This window comes from Cariama cristata, unplaced genomic scaffold (genome assembly GCF_000690535.1).
Source record: "Cariama cristata isolate BGI_N322 unplaced genomic scaffold, ASM69053v1 scaffold13601, whole genome shotgun sequence".
NCBI classification, from domain to species: domain Eukaryota; kingdom Metazoa; phylum Chordata; class Aves; order Cariamiformes; family Cariamidae; genus Cariama; species Cariama cristata.
The window spans coordinates 76,221-96,949 of record NW_009598807.1 but is presented as its reverse complement, the minus strand read 5'-3'; the positions used below and the strand labels follow the sequence as shown (position 1 = coordinate 96,949).

General features: G+C 37.4%; 1 protein-coding gene across 1 annotated transcript in view; it reads left to right on the top strand.

Annotated features, from left to right (window-relative positions):
* Window positions 1-282: 282 nt before the first annotated feature.
* Window positions 283-20,729, top strand: part of MIPOL1 (mirror-image polydactyly 1) — a gene marked incomplete at its 3' end in the record, with an annotated part of 83,334 nt that continues 62,887 nt past the window's right edge. The window contains exons 1-2 of the mRNA XM_009709444.1: window positions 283-400; window positions 877-927. Coding sequence (XP_009707746.1) covers window positions 283-400; window positions 877-927 — 169 coding nt within the window. The remainder of the gene's footprint in view (window positions 401-876; window positions 928-20,729) is intronic.

Sequence of the window (20,729 nt, the reverse complement as noted above, 5' to 3'; positions counted from 1 at the left end):
TCATATGTTGCTTCTTGTAGAAAAATGGTGATTCTTTAGAACAGTTTTTTGAGATATGTTTTATAAATATCGAAGGGTAATAAAAGATTCCGTATACATACAACTGTTTCCACCTAGCATATGTGAGTGCATGCGTTTGGTTGACTGTTTTCTTCTGAACCAGTAGTGCTTTCTGAATATCCTGATCTCATTAGCAAACAGAGATGTGAAATAGCTGTTGAGATTTTAATTTTTTTTCCCCACCGGCTCTTGCCGCGGGTGTGCAGGACCGCAGGCCGGTAGATGGAGCCCTGCGCCAACAGCCAGCGCAAAGAGGCTGCTGAGGGAACCCGCGGCCGCTCCGTCCGCAGAGCCAGGCCAGAGAGGCCTCTGCAGCGTGGAACTGTGATATGTTTTATTCGTATGTGAGAAATGAACATGGGTTTAAAATGAAGTGTCTAGTATTAGCTGTGTGAGTCGAGGCAGTGACCATGTGCCGAGACGCTTAGGGACAGCTTTGTGGTGTTCACGGGGAGCAGACGATTGGGTGAAATAGCCTGATCTGTTCTAGAGCACTGCAAGTGTGAGAGCTCGTCTGGTACACCATGCGTTTTCCCTTTTCAGTTAATTTCTGAGTCAACTGCTTGTTGTTAGGCAAATCTTGGTTAAAAGCATGGAAACAGGGCCTATGGGAAGCTCTTAAGAAACTTACAAAGCAGAAGAATTTGCTTCTAAAATTCAAGTTTTGGGATTTGGTTTTCTATTTGTGTTTCTCACTAGTGCTAACTGCTGATCCTTTTGAAACTATATTTTTGAGTATTGAAATTTGATGAATAGTGCAGTTCGTAAATTCAAAATCGGCAGTAGCTAATCTTGCACATTCCCTGTTTTGCACAGCGTGTGTCCACACCCTCAGCCCAGTGCTGCGTCACGCCGTTCGACTAACTGGTACGGTGCACTGGATTTGTTGACATCTGTGTGGGCCGCTTGTAAAACTATGAAGAATGTGCCAACTGCAAACAACTTGCTTTAGAAATAAGTTTACCTGGTGCAATTTTGTATGTAGACATGTTACTGTAGTGTGTGAAGAGTTCCTCATTAGCAAGGTGCTAATTTTATTTGAAAATGTGAGATACAGTTCTTAATTTTAAATGGAGAAAGGAGGATAATGTTTTAGAGATAATAAGAGGTAGTAAGTTTTTATTCTTGTTGTGGGGCTTTTTGTTGTGTTTATGCCAATAAATATATACTTGAAAAATCTGCCAGATTAGGATTATTTTGTGATTGTAACAGGTACACAATTTGTATAATATATACCCTACATTTCTTATTTGAAATTCTAGATGACTTGATGTTTACATTTCAAAACAATGGGAAGGGTGTGGGTCCCCAGTGTTCTTGCTCTGACTAATATTTCTGTGCGGTAATTCTCCTGTACAGTACCTTATATCCCAAAAGGAAAAATGAAGTCATTCTCAAAGCCTGCAGGTTTGTCTGATTGACGGTATGAATACTGGGCTAAGTTGCAATCTGAAATAATCTTTAGATTTGAACGCATGCTGTTCATGATGCATGTGAAACAGGCATTCAGATGTTAGGGAATGGGGTTAAATGCTTTCCCAATCTCACTTTTATCAAAAATAATAAGTTAGAATTCTACTGGAATGGTATCATTTGGCTTGCTTTATTTGTTTTAATGGTTAGTAGTCACTTTTGCTTATGGTTTGCAAAAATGAAATTATGGATTTTCTTTAACGTGGCACATAGCAAACTGTAGTCCAGTCATTCAAACCCAAGTATTTGTTGCCCTTTGGAGAGGGTATATAACAAGTATTCCAACTTGCTACTGTTTCAATGCATTTAAAAACCAAACACACACACCAACTATGAACATCGTTGTGCTTTGGGGGGAGAAATGAAAAACAGCCATGTGGTGGGTTGACCCGGGCCAACAGCTAAGCGCCTGCCCAGCTGCTCACTCACCACCCCCCCCCAGCAGGATCAGGGAGAGAATAGGGAGATCAGAAGTGAGAAAACTCACAATTCAAGACAAAGACACATTAATAAGCAAAGGAAAAAGAAGAAAGAAAGAAAAAAGAAAAAAAACCCACAAAGACCAAATGATGCAAATAGTCTGACACCACCTCCCACCCACAAGCGTACCAATACCTGACCAGTCTCTGAGCAACAGCTGCTTTGGAAGACAAAACTGCACACCCCCTTCTTGCTTTACCTCAGTTTCTATCGCTAAGCATGATGTTATATGGTATGGAATATCCTTTTGGCCAGTTTGGATCAGCTCCGTCCCCTCCCAACTTCTTGCCCACCCCAAGGCTACTCTCGAGTGAGAGAGTTGTTGGGAAGTGAAAGCCTTGATGCTGTGCAAGCACTGTTAAGCAACAGTCAAACCGCTGGTGTATTATCAGCACTGTTTTAGCCAGAAATCCAAAACACAGTGCCATGTGGCGTATTATGAAAAAAGTTAACTCCATCCAAACCAGACCTGGTACAAGTAGTAACAGTTTTTTCAATGGCAAAAATGCTCTATTTTATTCTAGAATGTATTATGAAAAGCATTTTGTAAGTTCATAGAAGCATGTATTGATGTTAGAAGCTTAGCTGGATATACATCTTAAATTTTTGTGGGAGGAACCTGTAAATTTATGTAAATATAATCTACTTCAGTAAGTGTCAATTTTTTAACTTTTTTTTTAAAAATAATTTGAAAGAAATTTGACTTCTATGCAGCAATTGGTCACTACAGTGATTTTTCACATAGTTTCAGCATGTAGATTTGGTTTTAACAATGTATCTTAAGCCATCTTTGGTTTGTTTGAGAATGATCATGCCCTTTTATTTTGAGCCATTGTTAGAGTGGTCATGTTTTTGTGTTCTTTGAGTTTTTATTTAGTTACTACCAGAGGCAGTGCAAAAAGGAAACTGTAGAAGAATATAAATATTTGACTTGAGTGTTTATAAAAATAAGCATTTTTTCCACCCTCAAGGGAATGGTTACAAAGTTTTAGCTTATGTTCTTGTTAAAGGAACATTTCTTTTGGAGAGGAGGGGACTTTTCCTGAAAAAAATTCACACTAAAGCTTTCAATGAAATACAGGATAGAGCTGAGAAGACAAGATGTCCAGAAAATGACATTCCAATGTTTACCCTTAGAAGCAGAAGAGGAGCTGAGGAGCTTGATAATCTTGTATGAAACATTAAATGAGTGTTAGAATCAACAGGGTGGGTTTACTGGTCATTAAAAGATGCGGGGGGGGAGGCAAGCCTTCGTTAAACTTGACCTTAAAATGTTATTAAAATACAAAACACAGAAACACCAAATCTTGCACTTGCCAGTGCATGGAGAACATCATGAAAAGATGACTGATAACAAATGTTTTCCTGTGCTTGATGCATCAGTTGCATTTGGCAGTTGCCCTCAAGAAAGTGGAGACCACCTCTGTGTGTGTTCAGCATTCTTTATGTATCAGCACCTGATTCTTTTGAGAGATTTTATGTAGTGCCTGAAGCATTTAGCAGGGAAGTACAACACATGTTGAATAGCAGAGGTTGTAGCGAGGGCAGGTGTTTTGACCCAGGGAAGATGATAGAAATGTAGAGCTAGCAATTGTGAAAGTCTTTGTGAAGAATCAGAGCTTCTAGCCTCTGGTTCCATTTGTCTTGATCCAAAAGATCTCGGGTGGTAACTGAAGCAGATTAATTTATAATCCTGATATAAGCAGAAGTAATAGATTTTTCTCCTGACAGTATAGGGTACCTCAAAGACCTATTGATAGTTGCCTGTAGCATGAGATTTCATCACTGCTATAGTGTTTTCTGTTAACAGGTTACATTGAGTGGGGAAGGAGATTATGGGAACTGAGCCATTTAAAGAACTCCTGCAAAACACAGAACAAATCATCAGATTGTGCACAGGCTTGTGATTTTTCTGTATTGATCAGCTGTAGCACAGCAACCGATTGAAAAAGGTCTGTTGGTCTTCTGAGGTCTGAGTGGGTTTTGAGTGCAAATGGGGGGAGACAGAACACTGCAGTCTTACAAGCAAAACTGTTTTGACTGAGGTACTTGAACTATTTATGGCTTAAATTTGCATCTTAGCAGCAGGACTGGGCAAAGCTTTAATATTCAGTGTTTAACATTCATTCAGACACATAAGCTCACTAGCTGTAACGCAAAGCATCTTTCAAAATGCTAATTCTCTGTTTTGGCAGTAAAATACATGTAGTATATACTTGCAATCTAGCCCATGCCTAGAAAGAGGTTTCCTGCTGGGCTAATTACTGCTAATTGTGGTACTCTTGTGATAGCAGTAAGGGAAACTGGCAAGGTAAATTGGTCTAATACTGACATTTTATAAGCTAAACAATATGGACTGTTCTGTTCCTAGAAATGTGTGTTATGAAATTTTAGTTGAACATAAATCAACCAACTTAGAGGGAAAATTCACCCGATGGCTAAAATATCTTAAATGGTGTGCATCTGTGACACTTAACCTTTTCTGAAAGTTGAATGACTTTGGTGGTTTGGTTCTTACTGCCCTTTGGAAGTGGATTGTACAAGCTGGGGAGTTGCACTGGCTTCACTGTTCAGCTTTGTAAATGTAGTGTGGTTCAAACTGATGTTACTGCTCTTTATCCACCGATGAGCAGTTTTGCCCATTCCCTATATTTAAGGCAGAGATTCCAGGTGGATATCACAAAATCCCTTTTTCCTTATTTTTTTTGTTTGTAGGATGGATTTGAGTCATTATCTCTAGGATAAGGAGGTGGTAAAGCACCTGAGTAATTCCTCCAGGAACTATTTATAGTCTGATAGAGGAAGGATATTCCCATTTGAGCCTAGATTTTGCCAAAGATTTGATGCTTGTATGATTTTTAAAATAGCATAAAGTGCCTTCCAAAGACTTTTATCTTATTTCACATTGTTTATGTGAGTGTGTCTATGTATATATTTAAAACAATGTGTTAGGATTTTTAACTGTTTTCTAGGATTTGACCAGATTAAAACTAGAGTTTGTGTTTTTTAATCTCTCCCTAGCTCTCTGTTACTGTACCGTTTCACTATAGGACTTATGTTGATCACTTTTTCTTGACTTTTAAAAAACTATTGAAGAATACCTGTACCTATTTTTGTATAAAGTCTGCTGATAATATGAAAAAGATACTACTAGAGTGTTTTCCTGATTCAGTTAAGAATGTATTTAATTGCTTTGATAACAGCTAAATGTTTTGATGTTTCTATATACGAATAGGGCTTAGATGAGCTGCTTTAATCACTTATTGCTTGTGTCTTATAATTCTATGGTTAATTTGGGAAGTAAGAGTAATCGGTTTTGTTGTATGCTTTTGTGGACTGGATGTAAATTAATCACAGAAGTACAGTGTCAGCATGAATTAATTATGCAAGTAAGCCGAATGGCTATTTCGTTATTTTATTGAGATGGCAAGAGTTTGAGAAGATCTTTTGTCTTAATAGATTTGCCAGAATTCATTGGAAAAAGTCTTAGTATGTTTAAGGTAATGGAAAAAAATTGCTTTCAGTGCATCCTACAGAGATCCTGTTTAAAACAGATGACAGTCTGTCACGTTCAGTAGCACATCAGTCATCAGATTTATTCTAATTCCTTAAGCTGAACATTTCATTCAAGCTTGTAGATTGTCTTGTCAAGCTACCAAAAGCCTCATAGCTTTTCTGTCAAGCATAGAGTTGCACCAGCAGTTCACAAATAAATGCTAAGCTGCAAAAATATTGTTTATTTTCTTTAACCTTTTATTTGGTTGACTACAGTGTTCTTTCGTGTTATTTTCTTTGCATGCGTTTATCACAAGGTATTCAAGGGACTACTTCCTAAACATGCCTCGTCCTGACCACAGCCACTTCAGACCAAGGGCCACTCATTTTGAGATGTGTTGTTTTTACTCGTAGCAGTCTAGACCACCAGCCGTGGTTATGACATTCCTCCCCTAATCACAAGGGCCCAGTGAGCAGCTTCCTTTGCTGCAGACGTGAAGGAATCCCACGGCCGATGTGCATGCGGCCCTGGTGTGGCCAGTCTGGCTTTGTGCAGAGTGGCCGTGGACTTCTGCTCGTCCTGTATGGAAAGTGGCAATTTTGCTATCAGCCCATGTTGCTGTGCCATTCTTTGTATTTATTCATCAAAAATCTCTTTGGGATTTTTTTCATGCTTTACTGTGTGTGTTTGTGTACAACTAGCGTGGGTGAATTGGGCTCCTTGTTTTTGTTGCACATCTGCCACGTTGGAGAAAAGAAATTTTTCTTGTATCTTTTTTTTTTTTCTTTTTACCTGACCTCCTCTAATTCTGACCTTATTGCTTTTCTTAACAGAAAGTTTCTGTGTAAAGCGCAGCACTTGCATACAAAGTATTCTGGAGCCTGCATGGTAGTCAGAACTTGACTTGAGACACAGTTGACTGACTTTGAAGTCAACATACACGTGCTGGGGTAGTAAAACATTGGGGATGGTTAGTTGAAGCTATGTTAATTAACTGCACTAAGAAAAGAAAGTGAATTATTAGATTGGTCCATTTGTATAATTTATGTTTAAGCCCAAAAAATTGCTTGCTAAAGTGAATTTTCGTGAACCACTGAAAGGCTCATGTCCATGTTAGACTAATCTCTGTACTAAACTGCTAATGCTATGGCATTCAGTATAAAGTTGTGACTGCCCTTTAAGAGGAGTTATCTTTTGGTTATATTTTTCTTTGATCTTTTTCAGCTATTAAAAAAAAAAATTTAAAAAATCTAAGCTGTGTGTTAGTAATTTTCCAGAACCACCAACTTCAGAACTCAACTTTCTACTTCTAATTCTTCACTATAACTTGTGATTTCTTCTAATATGTGGTTTTTCTCTCATTTACATGCATTACATTTTCTTTCCTAATCTGGTGTTTGTTATAAAATCCTGTTATTTACACTGGTTTTTGGTCTGCTACATGGCCAGTATGTTCTTTTAACAGACATGTTCCTTGAATGGATATTCTGAAAGACACATTGTACGTGTCTAAAAGGAACTGGGGGCCTTAGGTAAAATTAAAGCCTGAGTATATATATAAAAAAATAACTGTTAAAATGTCAAGATAATGAAAAGTCAGAAAATAAATTATACCTATTATTAATTTTGAATTGTATTCAAACAGAAATATGGGGCATAGACAAAATCCGGTTACTGAGAGATAAAATTCAATTTTACACTAGGATAATTGTTTTATGTATTTTACATTTATTTATAGGATCTAATAAAGGCTTGGAATTCTCAATATAAATGACAGTATAGTCCTGATGAATGCCAGGGTCAGTAAATGGAAACCCCTTCACTTGCAAAAAACATTACTACTGCGGAAAATACCAAGTGAATAAAATGAAACTGATAAACACCGTCAGTCCTACTATACATTCTTTACTTGCATTATAATGGTAGAACTTTGAGTATTTTTGGTTTTCAAAGGAGTAAATAGGCATTAATGATCTCAGTATCCTCCCATATTTCACCTGTAGCCAAATTAACATGTCTTTGTTAAGAAGAGATTAATGCAAAGCTTGCTTGAGGTCTGTGGGTAAGAATGGAACTGCTGCTGCAATAGCACTGAGAAATTAGATTGGCCCTGTTCAAATGGCCCTGCGTGTGCTGGAGATGTAGCTGTTGGGATCCAATGCTATGTAGATGATGGGGTCCATAAGTTAAGAATACATTTCTGTAATAAATTGCTTCCTATCAGGAGCATCTTCTATCAGAAAGGCTTATTTTATCCTGAATCGAATCTCTGATATGCCTTGAAGAGAAGGAAATTTAACTATTTTTCAGATTTGTCAGGAAAATAAAATGGATTCTAGGTCTTCACAGAGATTGTACACTGTTGATGATTTTATCCTTTAAGGAGGTGGCTCAATCTCGGGTACCTCAGTCTGAACTAAAGGAGGAGACAACCTCTAAGTAACCAAACTGCAAGCTGAAATTTGAAACATGTAGGTAGCTAACTGAAATGACTGCCATTCATCTTACCACAAATATTTAATAAATAAACTGTAACATTCAGTGTCAGGTTTTTCCATATGTAGTGTATTGGAGCTTTTTAGTCCTAGAGCAATAAGAAATAGACTTTTTGACATGGCATCCACTTCACACAAAATGTTACTAGACCTGACAGGTATTTTATCAAGCTGGAAATTTTTCAGAAGTGTTGGCTTCTAAAACATGTCTTGAACAGCTGCCCTTATTTTACAGAAACGGGGAGTTCTGTATCTGTTACTTGTTACAGACTCCAGGTTTTCCAGGCTCCTGTGAAAGTACCGGTGTCACTGAGGTTAGTAATTTGCCGCGGTTACCTGAGTTAGGTCATGTCAGAGTAGTGGTGACTCAACAGCCCTAGGGTGCTGATCTGGTGTCACTGAACAGCTCTCCTAGGTAAGCACTGGGATTACAAATGGTCTTGTTCTCTCCAGAAGTTGTAGTTGATTTCTAAGCTTGTAACTTGTTCCGCTTCAGCAAAGGAAGGGCCAGTGCGGTGGGGTCAGGATCTGATCTTTGGTTTGTCAGGTAGGCTTCAAGGCAAAGGGTTTTGTGTACCAAATGGTTTAACAAGTATGAAGTTCTAGTATAGTGCTTGGTAAGCTTTTGCACAGGCAGTAGCACAGCAGCTTTCATTTGCTGGGTTGGTGATCACATCACTGAGGTGTGCCTCCTGTGTGTTGGGCTTTCTTTCCCAATGGCAAAGTTCGCTTAGACTGCAGAAGGACAGATACAAAATGCAGCTGCCTGTGAGAATAGACTCGCCTTCTGGTTTTTGAGACAATGGTATTTCTTTCCAGATCATAATGAGGTCACTCCTGATGCAGTACAACTGTGAAAGGGGACTAGTGGAGCCAGTTCACTAGTTCATTCATGGCACCCTGAAAGTATAAAAGAATGGAGCACCCACGAAGGATTACTTTGTCATAAATGTTACGAGTTAGGGTGCAATGGATGTATCAAGAGACTCTGTTATCCAGGGATGTATAGTCAACCAGTTAAGGGTGTTTAAGTTAGTTTCCTGCACTACAGTAGCATAAATATAGACTGATATAAATATGCCTGGGAGCAAACTTCAGCTTCTTGCTTTATGGACTCAGAATTTGATGGTAGCAAGAATAAACACAGTTGTGAGGTGTGACACTTTTTCTCACACTGTACTGAAGGTGACTGCTGTGCAGGTGTACAAGGTAACTCTAATTAAAACAGTTTCCCCTTGAAATGTAATTTTGTTCCTCCTCTTCACTATCCAGTGGTAGACTAATATTTGTCTCCAGAATGTTTTTCTAGGATCTGAAGTGGAATTACAGTATCTGAAGGTTACTAAATATTAGGCAAAAATTAGAATTCTCTTCATAGTTTAAAAGTATCTTTCATATTTCAAAAACCCTCCTGGATGTAAAATTCTTTTGGCAAACATTCACTGTCTTGCACTTATGAGAGAAAAATTACTAAAATAGCATATGCTGCTATCATTCTCAGGTTCCCTTCCAGTTGTATCTGCCCAGTAGCTTGTTTTCTACTTGGTGTAATATACACTTCCAAATTTACCTTAAGAGTTACCAAAAAAAAAAAAAAAGTCAAACCAGATACTTTGAGAAACCATTTAGTATTACATATTACACTTTCTTTCCAATAATACCTGCAGGTCTAAAAAATCCCACGTGTAATACAAACAACCCAGTGATGGACCTTTTTTTAAACTGTAATCCTGTGTAATACAATTCTATGTAAAAGTGTCACTGTTTGCTAATACAGGAATGTGATGCTGTAAACAAAATTTTGTTCCAGTTGCTATCGAAATTCATTTAGGCTAATCTTAAACCCCAGTTATAAGGAAGTTCATAAAAATTATCTAATGTTATCCAAAATGTTTTAAAACAAAACTGTATCTCATCTAATTAAAAAAAAAAAGTGATCAGAGCATGAGTTTGCTAGTTGTAGGGTCGCTGGACTTCTCAAATGTCTTGAGAAACAGGTTTTTAGGGAGGTGTCTATTAATGGATATCTGAGAGTAGGTGTGTTTTTTTTTTCAACCTGTCCTGAAAGCACATGGAAAACCTTTTAAATACTAAACTACATTTTCCTTCATTAGGTTTAGCTTTTTGTTAGTGAGTATCTCTGAGAAAAACAAAAGTAGCCTTACACCTCAGTGAAGTTAAGTGTGATGAGTAAATTAAACTCACTTAACTCTTTTCAGGCAGGATCAACATATTGTCATAAGTTAAGTTACGGCAAAAACTGCAACCTTTCCATAGTACCTCTTTTCCCAAACCAGGCTGCTCTGCAGATGCACAATCCAGCTGAAGAACTGAGTACAGTGAAATACTTCCTTTAGATAAGAAGAAAACACAAGAGGGCTGTGGCTTACTGGCATAAGTTTTTTACAAACAGAAATAATTGATAAGATGTTGTGGATTTAAAGTCTTGCAGAAATTGAAAGAAAAATATTGAAGACCACTTTGAAGCAGTGTCTGATTGGCATAATTTTATCAGAAAAATTATGCCTTTTTTTACATTAAAGTCTGAACATGTTATGGTTCGCCTTTGACAGCAAGGAGTCATGAAAGCACAACATTAAGACAAAGTTAGCTTCATTTATAATGTGTTTTAAGAAATATTCCAGAAGACTTTCTCCCTTCTCTTCTCCCAGTTTGACTGTGAAATAGGAAGCTATTTAGGAATTTTTCTAGTGCTATGATTTGGCACAGAAGCCATCCTAGTGCACATACCTAAGTTTGTCAGGTGCTCCTTCAACATGAAAGGGGAGGTAAAACTCTGGAGTCTTGCAGCTTGACAATGTCTGAGAATGTCTTCAGGGTTCTTCTGAGTATTTGAACTGTTGGCCAGATCTTCCCTTTTTTAATCTTGTGTTTTTTCTATACTTTTGTAGATATGAAGTCTTGATTTTTTTTAATTTTTATTTTTTTAGTGATGCCAAGCAATGCAACTTGTAATGCCCAGAATGTCTGACAAACAAGCCTCAAACTGTTCAGCATGATTATGTGCAAGAGAAAGCAATCATCAAAATAAGCCTGAGTTTCAGAAGTGCTAGGGAAGGATTTTTCCTTCTTCGTCTAGTAAGTGGATTTAGAGTTCCTTTGCTCCACCCAGGAATAACTGATGTGGGGCCAAGATTCAGCTGCTGTCTCAGCTCTCTGCAAGCTCACATAATTTCTTCTTTTTACCTCTGGTGTCAAGTGTTTCTGCAATGAAAACATTAAAGTAGCTTGATGAATCAAGGAATAACGAATGCAATATATCTCAATTTATGATGAGGTTGCAAGAAAGAAAAGAACATCCATCTGTTTCTTTTTACAAAAAAACTGAAGAGAATAATCTTTCTGAAACTGGCTGGATAATCCTAGGTCTTGAATTTTTCCAGGAATATTTTTTCCATTTGTCTGTTTGAAAAGAACCTGATTTTAAGGCTCAGAACCCCTAATAAGAACTTTTTCTGTCAGTTATGTAACTCTCAACTTTTATGAACCTCATTATAGTTTATGTTCTCAGAGGAATTATTTAAGGCTTCTTCACTGTAAGTTACTTCCATGTTTTTAGCTGAATAATGTGCTTAGTAAGCGTTTAAAATGGCCTTTCTTCAAAACCCAGTAACAAAATGTTTTTTTAAAAAAGTATGTCCAGCTTCTTTATTCTGTGTATTGTATAAATGTCATAAATGATAACAAGATTGAGGAATGAGAATGATCTATTTATTCAAATGCATATTTCAGAAAAAAGATGGACTATTTTGTTGGTTGAACAAGAACAGAAATAACAGAGTTTTCATTATGGGCAATCTGACAGTTCTGCCTGCGCTTAAAGTTGTCCTGCACCTCTCTTTGGAAGACCTTTTTTCTTTGATATTTCCGTTGTTTGTAACTTCAACATTTTAGATGGAGATTTTTTTTTTTCACAGTAGGCGTTCCCTTCCTACTGGGTGAAGATTACTTTTTTTTTTGTAAGTTTCAGCTGAGAAGATTTTGGATATTTTCCAAACTAGGGCTAAAGGATAAATATATGGTTTCCCCGATATAAACAAAAATATTGCAGCAGTTTGGTTGGGAAGCTGGTATGTGGTCATGTTTTGTGTTGTTTTCTTAAAATTTGGCCGCGAGATCAATCCACTGTCAGAAATGTCTGTGATAACGTGACTGATGATCTAAACTTCTCTAACTTTAGCTGTTGCATCTTTTTCCTCCTTTTTTTTTTTTTGTTGTTGGTTTGTAGTTTCTCTTCCCAGCTGTGCGGGACTAATTCAGAGTCAATGGTGACTCCTCTTTAATCTTGTACCTTCCTTTGTTGGTGCAAGAACAGGAAACAGTGCAACAATCCCGTGGTGCTGAATGTTTGCAGGTTTAGCCTCATTAATTGTTGGCTTGCATTTAAATTCTGGACATTCTCAACAGACTTCATTTCACTGACTCATGTTCAGTTCTCATTGAGTTCTGACCCACCTCAGAATATCTGATTCTTCTCTGATGGTCCAAGACAATTTCTGGATGTGTAGCTTGCTATTTTAAATTGTACTGGCCTTCAGGTTTCTTTGATATTGCAGTAAATTTCAGGGAAGCATCTGGATTAAGTTTCTAAAAACAATAGCCCACTAATCATACCTAAATAAGCAACAGCACACGATAGGGCATGTTATATATATATATATAATACATGTTAAGCATGTTGTAAAGCACACGGCCAATGCATAGGTGCTGAAAATGCTCTGAAATGTTGTTTGTTAGAGTGTAACAAACATAGAATCGTTTAGATTGGAAAAGACCTTTAAGATCGTCGAGTCCCACCATAAACCTAGGACTGCCAAGTCCACCACTAAACCATGTCCCTAAGCACCACATCTGCACGTCTTTTAAATATCTCCAGGAATGGTGACTCCACCACTTCCCTGTTCAGGCAGTTGTAGAGAGCAATCAGGTCTCCCCTCAATCTCCTTTTCTCCAGGCTAAACAACCCCAGTTCCCTCAGCCTCTCCTCATAAGACTTGTGCTCCAGACACTTCAGCAGCTTTGTTGCCCGTCTTTGGACACACGTCCTCAAGTGGGCCATTACTCTCTAACTCCCTCCACTTCTCACTTACAAGGATGAAGTTACTACTTGTAGTCAATGAAGGCACTATGTATTGGATCTAGTTGCTAGATTTAAAAAAAAATAAATAAATCAGAAGTTGAGAAACTATATGTTTATTGAGTAAAAATGGATGTCTGTGTTCACACCCGAGCAACACTGTATGTTCCAGCGCTCTTACTGCTGTGCAAGCATAGTTTAGGGAGCAATTATGCTTTTAGTTAAAGGATAGCTTTCTCTTCAGATAGTCATCTAAGAAAATGACAGCTTAGTTAATTTTCTTATAAAGAAGAAATCTGGCTGATCTGGAGTCAGCGTTGTTTTATTTCCCTGCTCTTACTAGCTTGTGAATTTTCAGGTGATGTGATTTTCTTCAGCAGTTGAAGTGTACACTGTTGAATTTGAGTGGATAAGTGATTTGAGGTAGAACCAATGCACTGGATGTGTTGGTTTACAACAGCAGTGGAGGTGCATTTGTGTTTTCATGCTGTTCAAAACAGTCTGACAGATACCTAACTGGTGTGGCTGTATTTCCCTGTGAGAGACCAATGGGCCCCTCAGTCCCCACGCACAGGACTGCATCTTGAAAGGTTGGCACGTTTCTAACAGGCCTCTGCATGTTCAGTGCTAGTGTTAGTTTTTGGTCAGGTTCCAATATCCACACTGTTTGTAGCCTTCATACTCTTTATTTTTAGTGCGTTTGCTGTCAGGAAAAATGGCGCTATTTGAAGGTAATTTGAGAAATGTGAGTTGGCTGGATAAAGTGAGTTTCTCTACTTTAGTGTGGTTTGTTGCCTCCTTTTCTTTACTAAGTCCCTGTTTGATCTTCCTTCCTTCTCTGAAGGCAGCTGAACAGTTAAATATAATTTTTGCTTAATGCTATTACTGGTACTAGTGGTTTATGAATCTGGCACTAAGTTACAGCTTCTCAGTTTTATGGGGGTATAATGTTCTGTGCCTTTATTTTTGCTTTTATGGTAAAATTTAGGTTAGCAACTTATTTCTGTGATTTGGGGATTTGGGGATTTCAAAATATTGAATATACTATACAACGAATTTTGCAAACATAAGCACTGTAGACTCAAATGTTACTTGAATCATTTCCATTGTTAGCTTTGGAGCTCTTTAGTCACAGTGCCTTTTTCTTAAGTTTGGGAGGGGGATGGATTTTGTGGGGCTTGAGTTAAGGCAGGCAGGAGAAATATCTGTACCAGTGGTCCAGTTTTGCTTTACTGAAGAATGGTGTGCAAACCAGCATTCGACAATTGGCCTAATGCCACATCATCCCGTACTGTAGCAAACTGGAAAAAATGGGGTGCTTGAGACAAGTAGTGCTCAAAACGCTGCGCTGGTGCTGCTGTTGCACCATTTCCTCCCTGTTGGCATTCTGCCTGTCTGCCACATGGGTCGTCTTTGGTTGTGCCTAACTGCTGGTGTTTGGTTTGGTTTTCCCCTACTCTACTGTCCTACCCTATAAAGCAGAAAGCAACCCAGAATTTAGTGTATTGTAGGAATGCTGGTTCCGGTGGTTTTGTTTTACTGCAATACTTAGGATAATAAAATAAGTAGGCAGGAAGTGACCTGTGAATATCATCCAGTTCACATCTCTACTCAGAACAGGGCCATCTCCAAAGTTAGATCAGGTTGCTATATCCAGATGAGTTTTGCACATCTCCAGCAATGGAGAATCTGTAACCTCTTGGAGCACCTTGTTCCAGTGACCTTCCTCATTGTGAAAAATCTCTTGCCCATAACTCTCAGTTTTCTGTGTTAAAACTTGTCTCCAAGAGAAGAATCTGTCTCTCTTCTCTGTATTTGCTCACAAGGCAGCTAAAACCCAATAAAATCCTCCTTTAGCCTTCTCTCCTTAAAAGCAGCTAACTCAACTCTTTCAAATTCCTCGTAAGTCATGTGCTGCAGACCCCTAATCATCTTGATGGTGCTCTGCTGGACTTGCTTCAGAATATCCATGATAGGATCAGACTGGATACAGCACTTCAGATGTGGTCTCACAAGTGCCAGATAGAGGGGATTAATCACTTCCTTTTGTCTGCTGGCTGTGATCCTGTCAACAGAACGTAATATGCAGGTAGCCCTCACTGCCATGTAGTGCTGATTCTACTAAAATATTCCACTAAATATTCTTTTGGCTCCAGATAAGACAACAGCTAGCTTAAAACGTATGTATTTCTCCTTATCAGCTATGGAAATCACAATCTGGTTGTAAACTGTTTCAAAATTGAGATCTGGCTGCCAAAGTGATGTATAATAATTGAGTTATAAGACCAGTGAGGTATTTACAACAAAGCTTAAGGATGGATAAATTAATTGGCTGTTCCACACTTGACCAAAGCATATCATAGTTTCATTATTAGAGTGAAAATAATGCTAATGGAGGTGTCATGGAAGAAAGCTGCTTCACAGAAAGCACACCTAGATGAGAAAAGTTGGAAAAAAGGAGACACACTGTTTGACAAGATGCTCTGCAGTTTTCTTTACATTCCAAAGAGGTAGTGGGCAGGGGGAGAAAGAAAAGACATGTGTTGTCAAAGAGAAGACAAAACTAAGGAAAAAGAAAAGAAATGGAGGATAAAGGACAGCAAAAAACTGGGAAAGAAGAGAATGCAGCAGGTGAAGATTGTTTAATAAATAAGATACAAATGAAGATTGTTATTTTGGTGGTTAATGGGGGAGAGAGAATGTAATAGAAGGGAGAAGAGATACAGGGCTTTCAGTGATCTAATATGCACATAAGACACTTCCTGGTATGTGTAAAGAGAAAATTGAGCCTTGAAGACACTGAACTAATAGCAGAAGTTAGGGAGAAAAAATAAAGAGAAATACAGGTCCTTTATGAAATTAAATTTAATTCAGGAATAGGTAAAACCTATTGTAAACCTGTTGAAACTGCATGTTTATGTCTTCTCTCTTTCCTTTGTCGAAAGCATGACATAGAGAATGAGCGCTCTCTGACTTAGTGTATGCCATCATTAAAAGCATCAAATGCAAATTCTTTAATGAGAATGTGAAGAAGCTGCTGCAGCAACAGAGTCAAAATGCCTGAGCCCTGGCTCTCTGTGTCTTTTCTGATTTATGCAGGTTAGTTGGAACCAGCTGCAAATGTCTCATCTCCTTTTGGGCCAAGAATCAGTAGGGGAGAAAAGCCAGGGATTATTACATGACTCTGCCCTCTGGGAAAACATTTTTCCCAAGCTTCCAGGTAATGCAGTTACTTCTATAAACCAAATCTTGTAAGTCTTTGTAGCAGTGCTGGAGTTTTCAATTTGAAATAGTACTTGTGCTGCATTCATCCACTTACAGGGTTAATCCGCTTGCCTATGTTTTATATTCTTTTAAAAAGGAACAGACTACTTTGCATGAACTGCTTGTGTTTGAAAGCATATAAATGTAATAGAGTACAATAAAATAAGTACCTCTGTAATCAAATATCAAAGTATGTTTCATTTCACAGTTTTCAAATATCTAACAGATGGGGTTTATTCCGCATTTGAGAAATATTTGAAGTGGCTATTTCAGTTATTTTTTGACTAGTATTTTTATAACTGCCCAAAGCTAATTTTAACTTATTTTGGGTTGTCTTAGATTTCTGATTTGCCATAAAATTTCTTAAGGTAGAGAGGAAATGTGACTCTTTTGTGGAGGAGTGTATCATTGCATCAAAACTTGGCATCCACCTGTGCGAAGAAAACTGTTTGTTCCCTAGGGAAATATTTCTAGAAGGTAACTGTTTTTTATGTAGTGCACCATCCTAAACTAAGTTTTTTAGTTTAACTTACCCTGAGGCAAAACGTTTCAGGATATTTTAGAAGATCCTGGTAATCCAATTAATCTTACGAAAATAATACTAACATTCGTTCTTTATTTCCCTACCCATAAAGTGTATGGTGTGCCCTCCCTTACCTAGCTGCATCCCTGCCCTGTCAATGGCAACTGTCAACTCTGTCATTAAAGGGGACAAAACTGGCTCGATGCTGTTCCAAGGGGTGGTGGGAACTGATCTCTTGTCCCAGCGGAGGCAGGGTAAGCAGGGTAGCCCTCCTTGTGGAAAAACTCTCCTAAGACCTGAGGACTTTTTGTGAAGAAGAGGTGAATTCGGTCAGCACCAGCAAGCATTTGCTTCCTGTCGCAGAAGCTAAGGCCGTGATTCAGTAGTTGTCTTCAAAACTTGTCAAGGCAAGACCAAGGAAAGGGGGTTTGCAGTCATCAGGGCTCCACGTGGAAGGGTCTAAACAGCCTTTCGGTTCCTGGGGAAGAGGAGTTAGTAACTGAGCTCCAGCTTCGAAGATGAACTTCCCAATCTCCTGCCCAGGAAGGGAAAGTGTTGGCAGCTACAATGGACTATCACTGATCTGAATATCTTGGGTCAACATCACTGTTGGTGTTATTTTGGAGTGCTCCCTTGTATAAGAATATGTATTCTGCAGACACTTCGAAGGATTTTTCCTCTGAAAGCGGAAATACTGCCACAGCTGTGATAAAAGCTATTCACTACTGCATAAGTAAAGCACTCTATGCTTCTGACCATGCAGATGGATGTTATTTTTATATACCTCTTGGTTTTTATTTCATTCCTACTAAATATTTGTGTTGATGAGTAATTAGAGCTGGGACTGGAATGCCATCCTTTTGGTTAGACTTTTTTTTCTTCTAAAATCCATTCATATTTCAGGGTACTGGAAGGTAAAATATTTTGATGGCCATCTTTGCAGAATATATCCCTGAATGAATGAGGAAACAGTAATTTTAGTTAGCACTATAAAATAAAAACGTGAAGGCAGTGTAGTGAGCTTAGTTTTCCATTTTTATCTGTCAGATGTAAATAATTCAAACATAGAAGCATGGAAAAAAGTTGACAGTTTGAAGCTGTGACTGCATGAGTCTTGTAGGATAATGTTAAAATTTCCTGTGTACTTTGATTTGACATTCTTTAGGAAGAGGTTGTTTTTGCTGAAGTATAAACCAATTGAAAGTTAATGCTGTTTTTCACTGGACACCCATGCTAAACTAGAATACTCATTATTTCATGTGTATGCTTATGTAATTAAGCATACACTAATTTCTTTCTCTTTGGGAAATACTTCTGCAAATCAGCACTCCATGTATGAAGAGTTAAGATCATATCATCTGTTGTGTAAGGATAAGGACAGACATTATTATTATTTTATAATAGATTCTTAATCCTTTGTTCTGTGAAGTGTTGATGTTTTCATTAGTGTTAAAATATGTTGCATGTTTACGGAAAGCCTGAAATCTCAATATGTGGTCCTATCAATTTTAATTATTTGAATCATTAGAACATCTAATGTTTTTGCTGAAGGGTATACGAATGTACCATTGAATCTGTTTTTTAAGGTTTTTTCCAGTTTAATGTCTGAATCCAAATTCATAAAGAGTTGGAAAAATGAGATGTCTGAGCTATAGGATTCACAGGGATTTTATATGAAGCCTATTTAATCAGGATAACACTGTTATTAATATTCATAAAGTCAGCTGGAACACAAATGACAGACTATGGAGCCTAAAATTTTTTACTTGTGAATTTATTAAAAGCAGCTTAAAAAATTAATGGAATTTAAGTAAAGTTGACGAAAATTAAAATCTTATGTTAGCAGAAAAAATCTTTATTAGAACTTTCTCTAAGACCATCTTGCATTGATATCTTTGACAGATTTCATTGGTACTTAAAGAAGAAAGATGCATGAATGGTCATTTAAAAGGATTTAAACACATTGGCACATTAATTTTTACATGAATAATAAGTAGTTTCCAAAAGCAATTAACTTACGGTGTACAAGATTTGAATAGAAAAATAGGACTGTGACATCAAAGGGCAAAGTAAATGTGCTGTACATTTTAAACTTTTAATAATACGACTTCTTAAAATAAATTATTTCATTTCCACAGTATGTAAGGTAACAGTGAAGGTATTGTGTACAGCTTGGGTTTGTTCTGAAATACACCAAGGTCTGGAACAAAGAAATATTTTGATGCCAAAGTGCTATTGGTGAGGAACAATTTCAGGCTTTTACAGTGGTCAGGTGCTTTTGAATCGAGCTTTCTTACAGTCAGCTTCTCTGTGTGGAAAATAGTCATATACTGACCACAGCGTGTAATTTTTCTCCCATGCTGCTATACGCAGCACTGGGAAGCATTTGTTATTTCAGTAGAGGGCAAAATAGGCACATCTGGGATTTCTTTCATTAGTAGGAAGATACTGGTTAATTTATATGCATATTTCTAGATGGTTTTGTACTTAAATATTTAGTGTGAATTTTACGTGGCTATTGCATATTATATTCAACAGATAAGGACAATTTAATTTTTTTTGAGCTTTCTTTGCATGATGTTCAAGTAGTAGTCTTAACACTAACACTGGTTGAATAAATAGATAGTGAATAAGGCAGTTAACTCTAGATTTAAAATTAACTCTAGGTTTTGGGTTACAGTTTCATTCTCTATTTTCAGTTTTGTCTCAGTCTACCAGTATACTTTGTTTTAATCTCCAGCTTTAATTTATTTTTATTATTAGACAAATTGATTATTAACAGATTGTCTTCAAATAAAAGTAAAGAAAGCTTTAAAATAATTGTATTTAATTTTTCTGACTATTCCTTCTGGGAAAACCTTCGTGGCCAGCTTCTGATTGTTGTTGACGTGGCAAGGTTTTGCACTGTTTGAATAATGATGGTTCAGTTAAGTTTTGGTTCTGAAAATACCTTATGTTCAAAGTACCTACTGTAAAGGTACATGTTGAGTGTGTAAGTTAGATACCTATTGCAGTGTTGTGTTCAGAACAACCGATTTCCATAATTAGTGTATGGAATAATTCGTTATTCTGTTTACTAACATTTTTATTTCTAATAATAGGGAAAGTATACTCCAAACCCTAGGGAGCTCCAAAAGGTCTTTCTCTTTGAGTTTGATCGATAGGTTGCCTTAGTGTAATATCAACAAAGTTTTTATTTTCAGTATGTGTAAAGCAGAAAATTCCTATTAATTAGCAGAACACGTTTCACCTATGAAAACGAAGTCTGTAAAATGAGCTTCTTGACTTCTGTCTCCAGTTATTCCTGTGCCGCAGTCTGTTGTTCCAGGAGAGGGCAGCATTTTCCTACCTCAGGTACATGAAGGCCCATGCCCTGCTTAGACTGTCAATGTTTCTTGTAATTACTCCCAGTATATTTGTTGCTTGCTTATGAATTAACTTGCATTTATGGAACTAAATCATTCCAATCATTTAATTACACCTGAGGAGCTGAACTATAATTGCTTGCTTCCAACTAGGATCTGATATGGCTTGAGCAGTATTAATTTGGTGTTTACTTTTCTGAGTGCTAAAAGCATTAAAATGATTGTGCAATGGGATTACATTTTACTAATTGCTGGCATTCATTAGCTGGGTAAATGGCGAGGAAGAATGACTGTATATTGTGGAGGGATAAAATTATGGTTTTAAATAGTATATTACTAGGCACATTAAGGCCCTAAGACATGTTTTAAAATACTCCAGAGGTTATTAAATACCATATTTTCTTCATGTCTTGCTATATGAATATCTTATTAAAATACTGCAATTATTATGAACCTTTTTGTGCAATATGTAGGG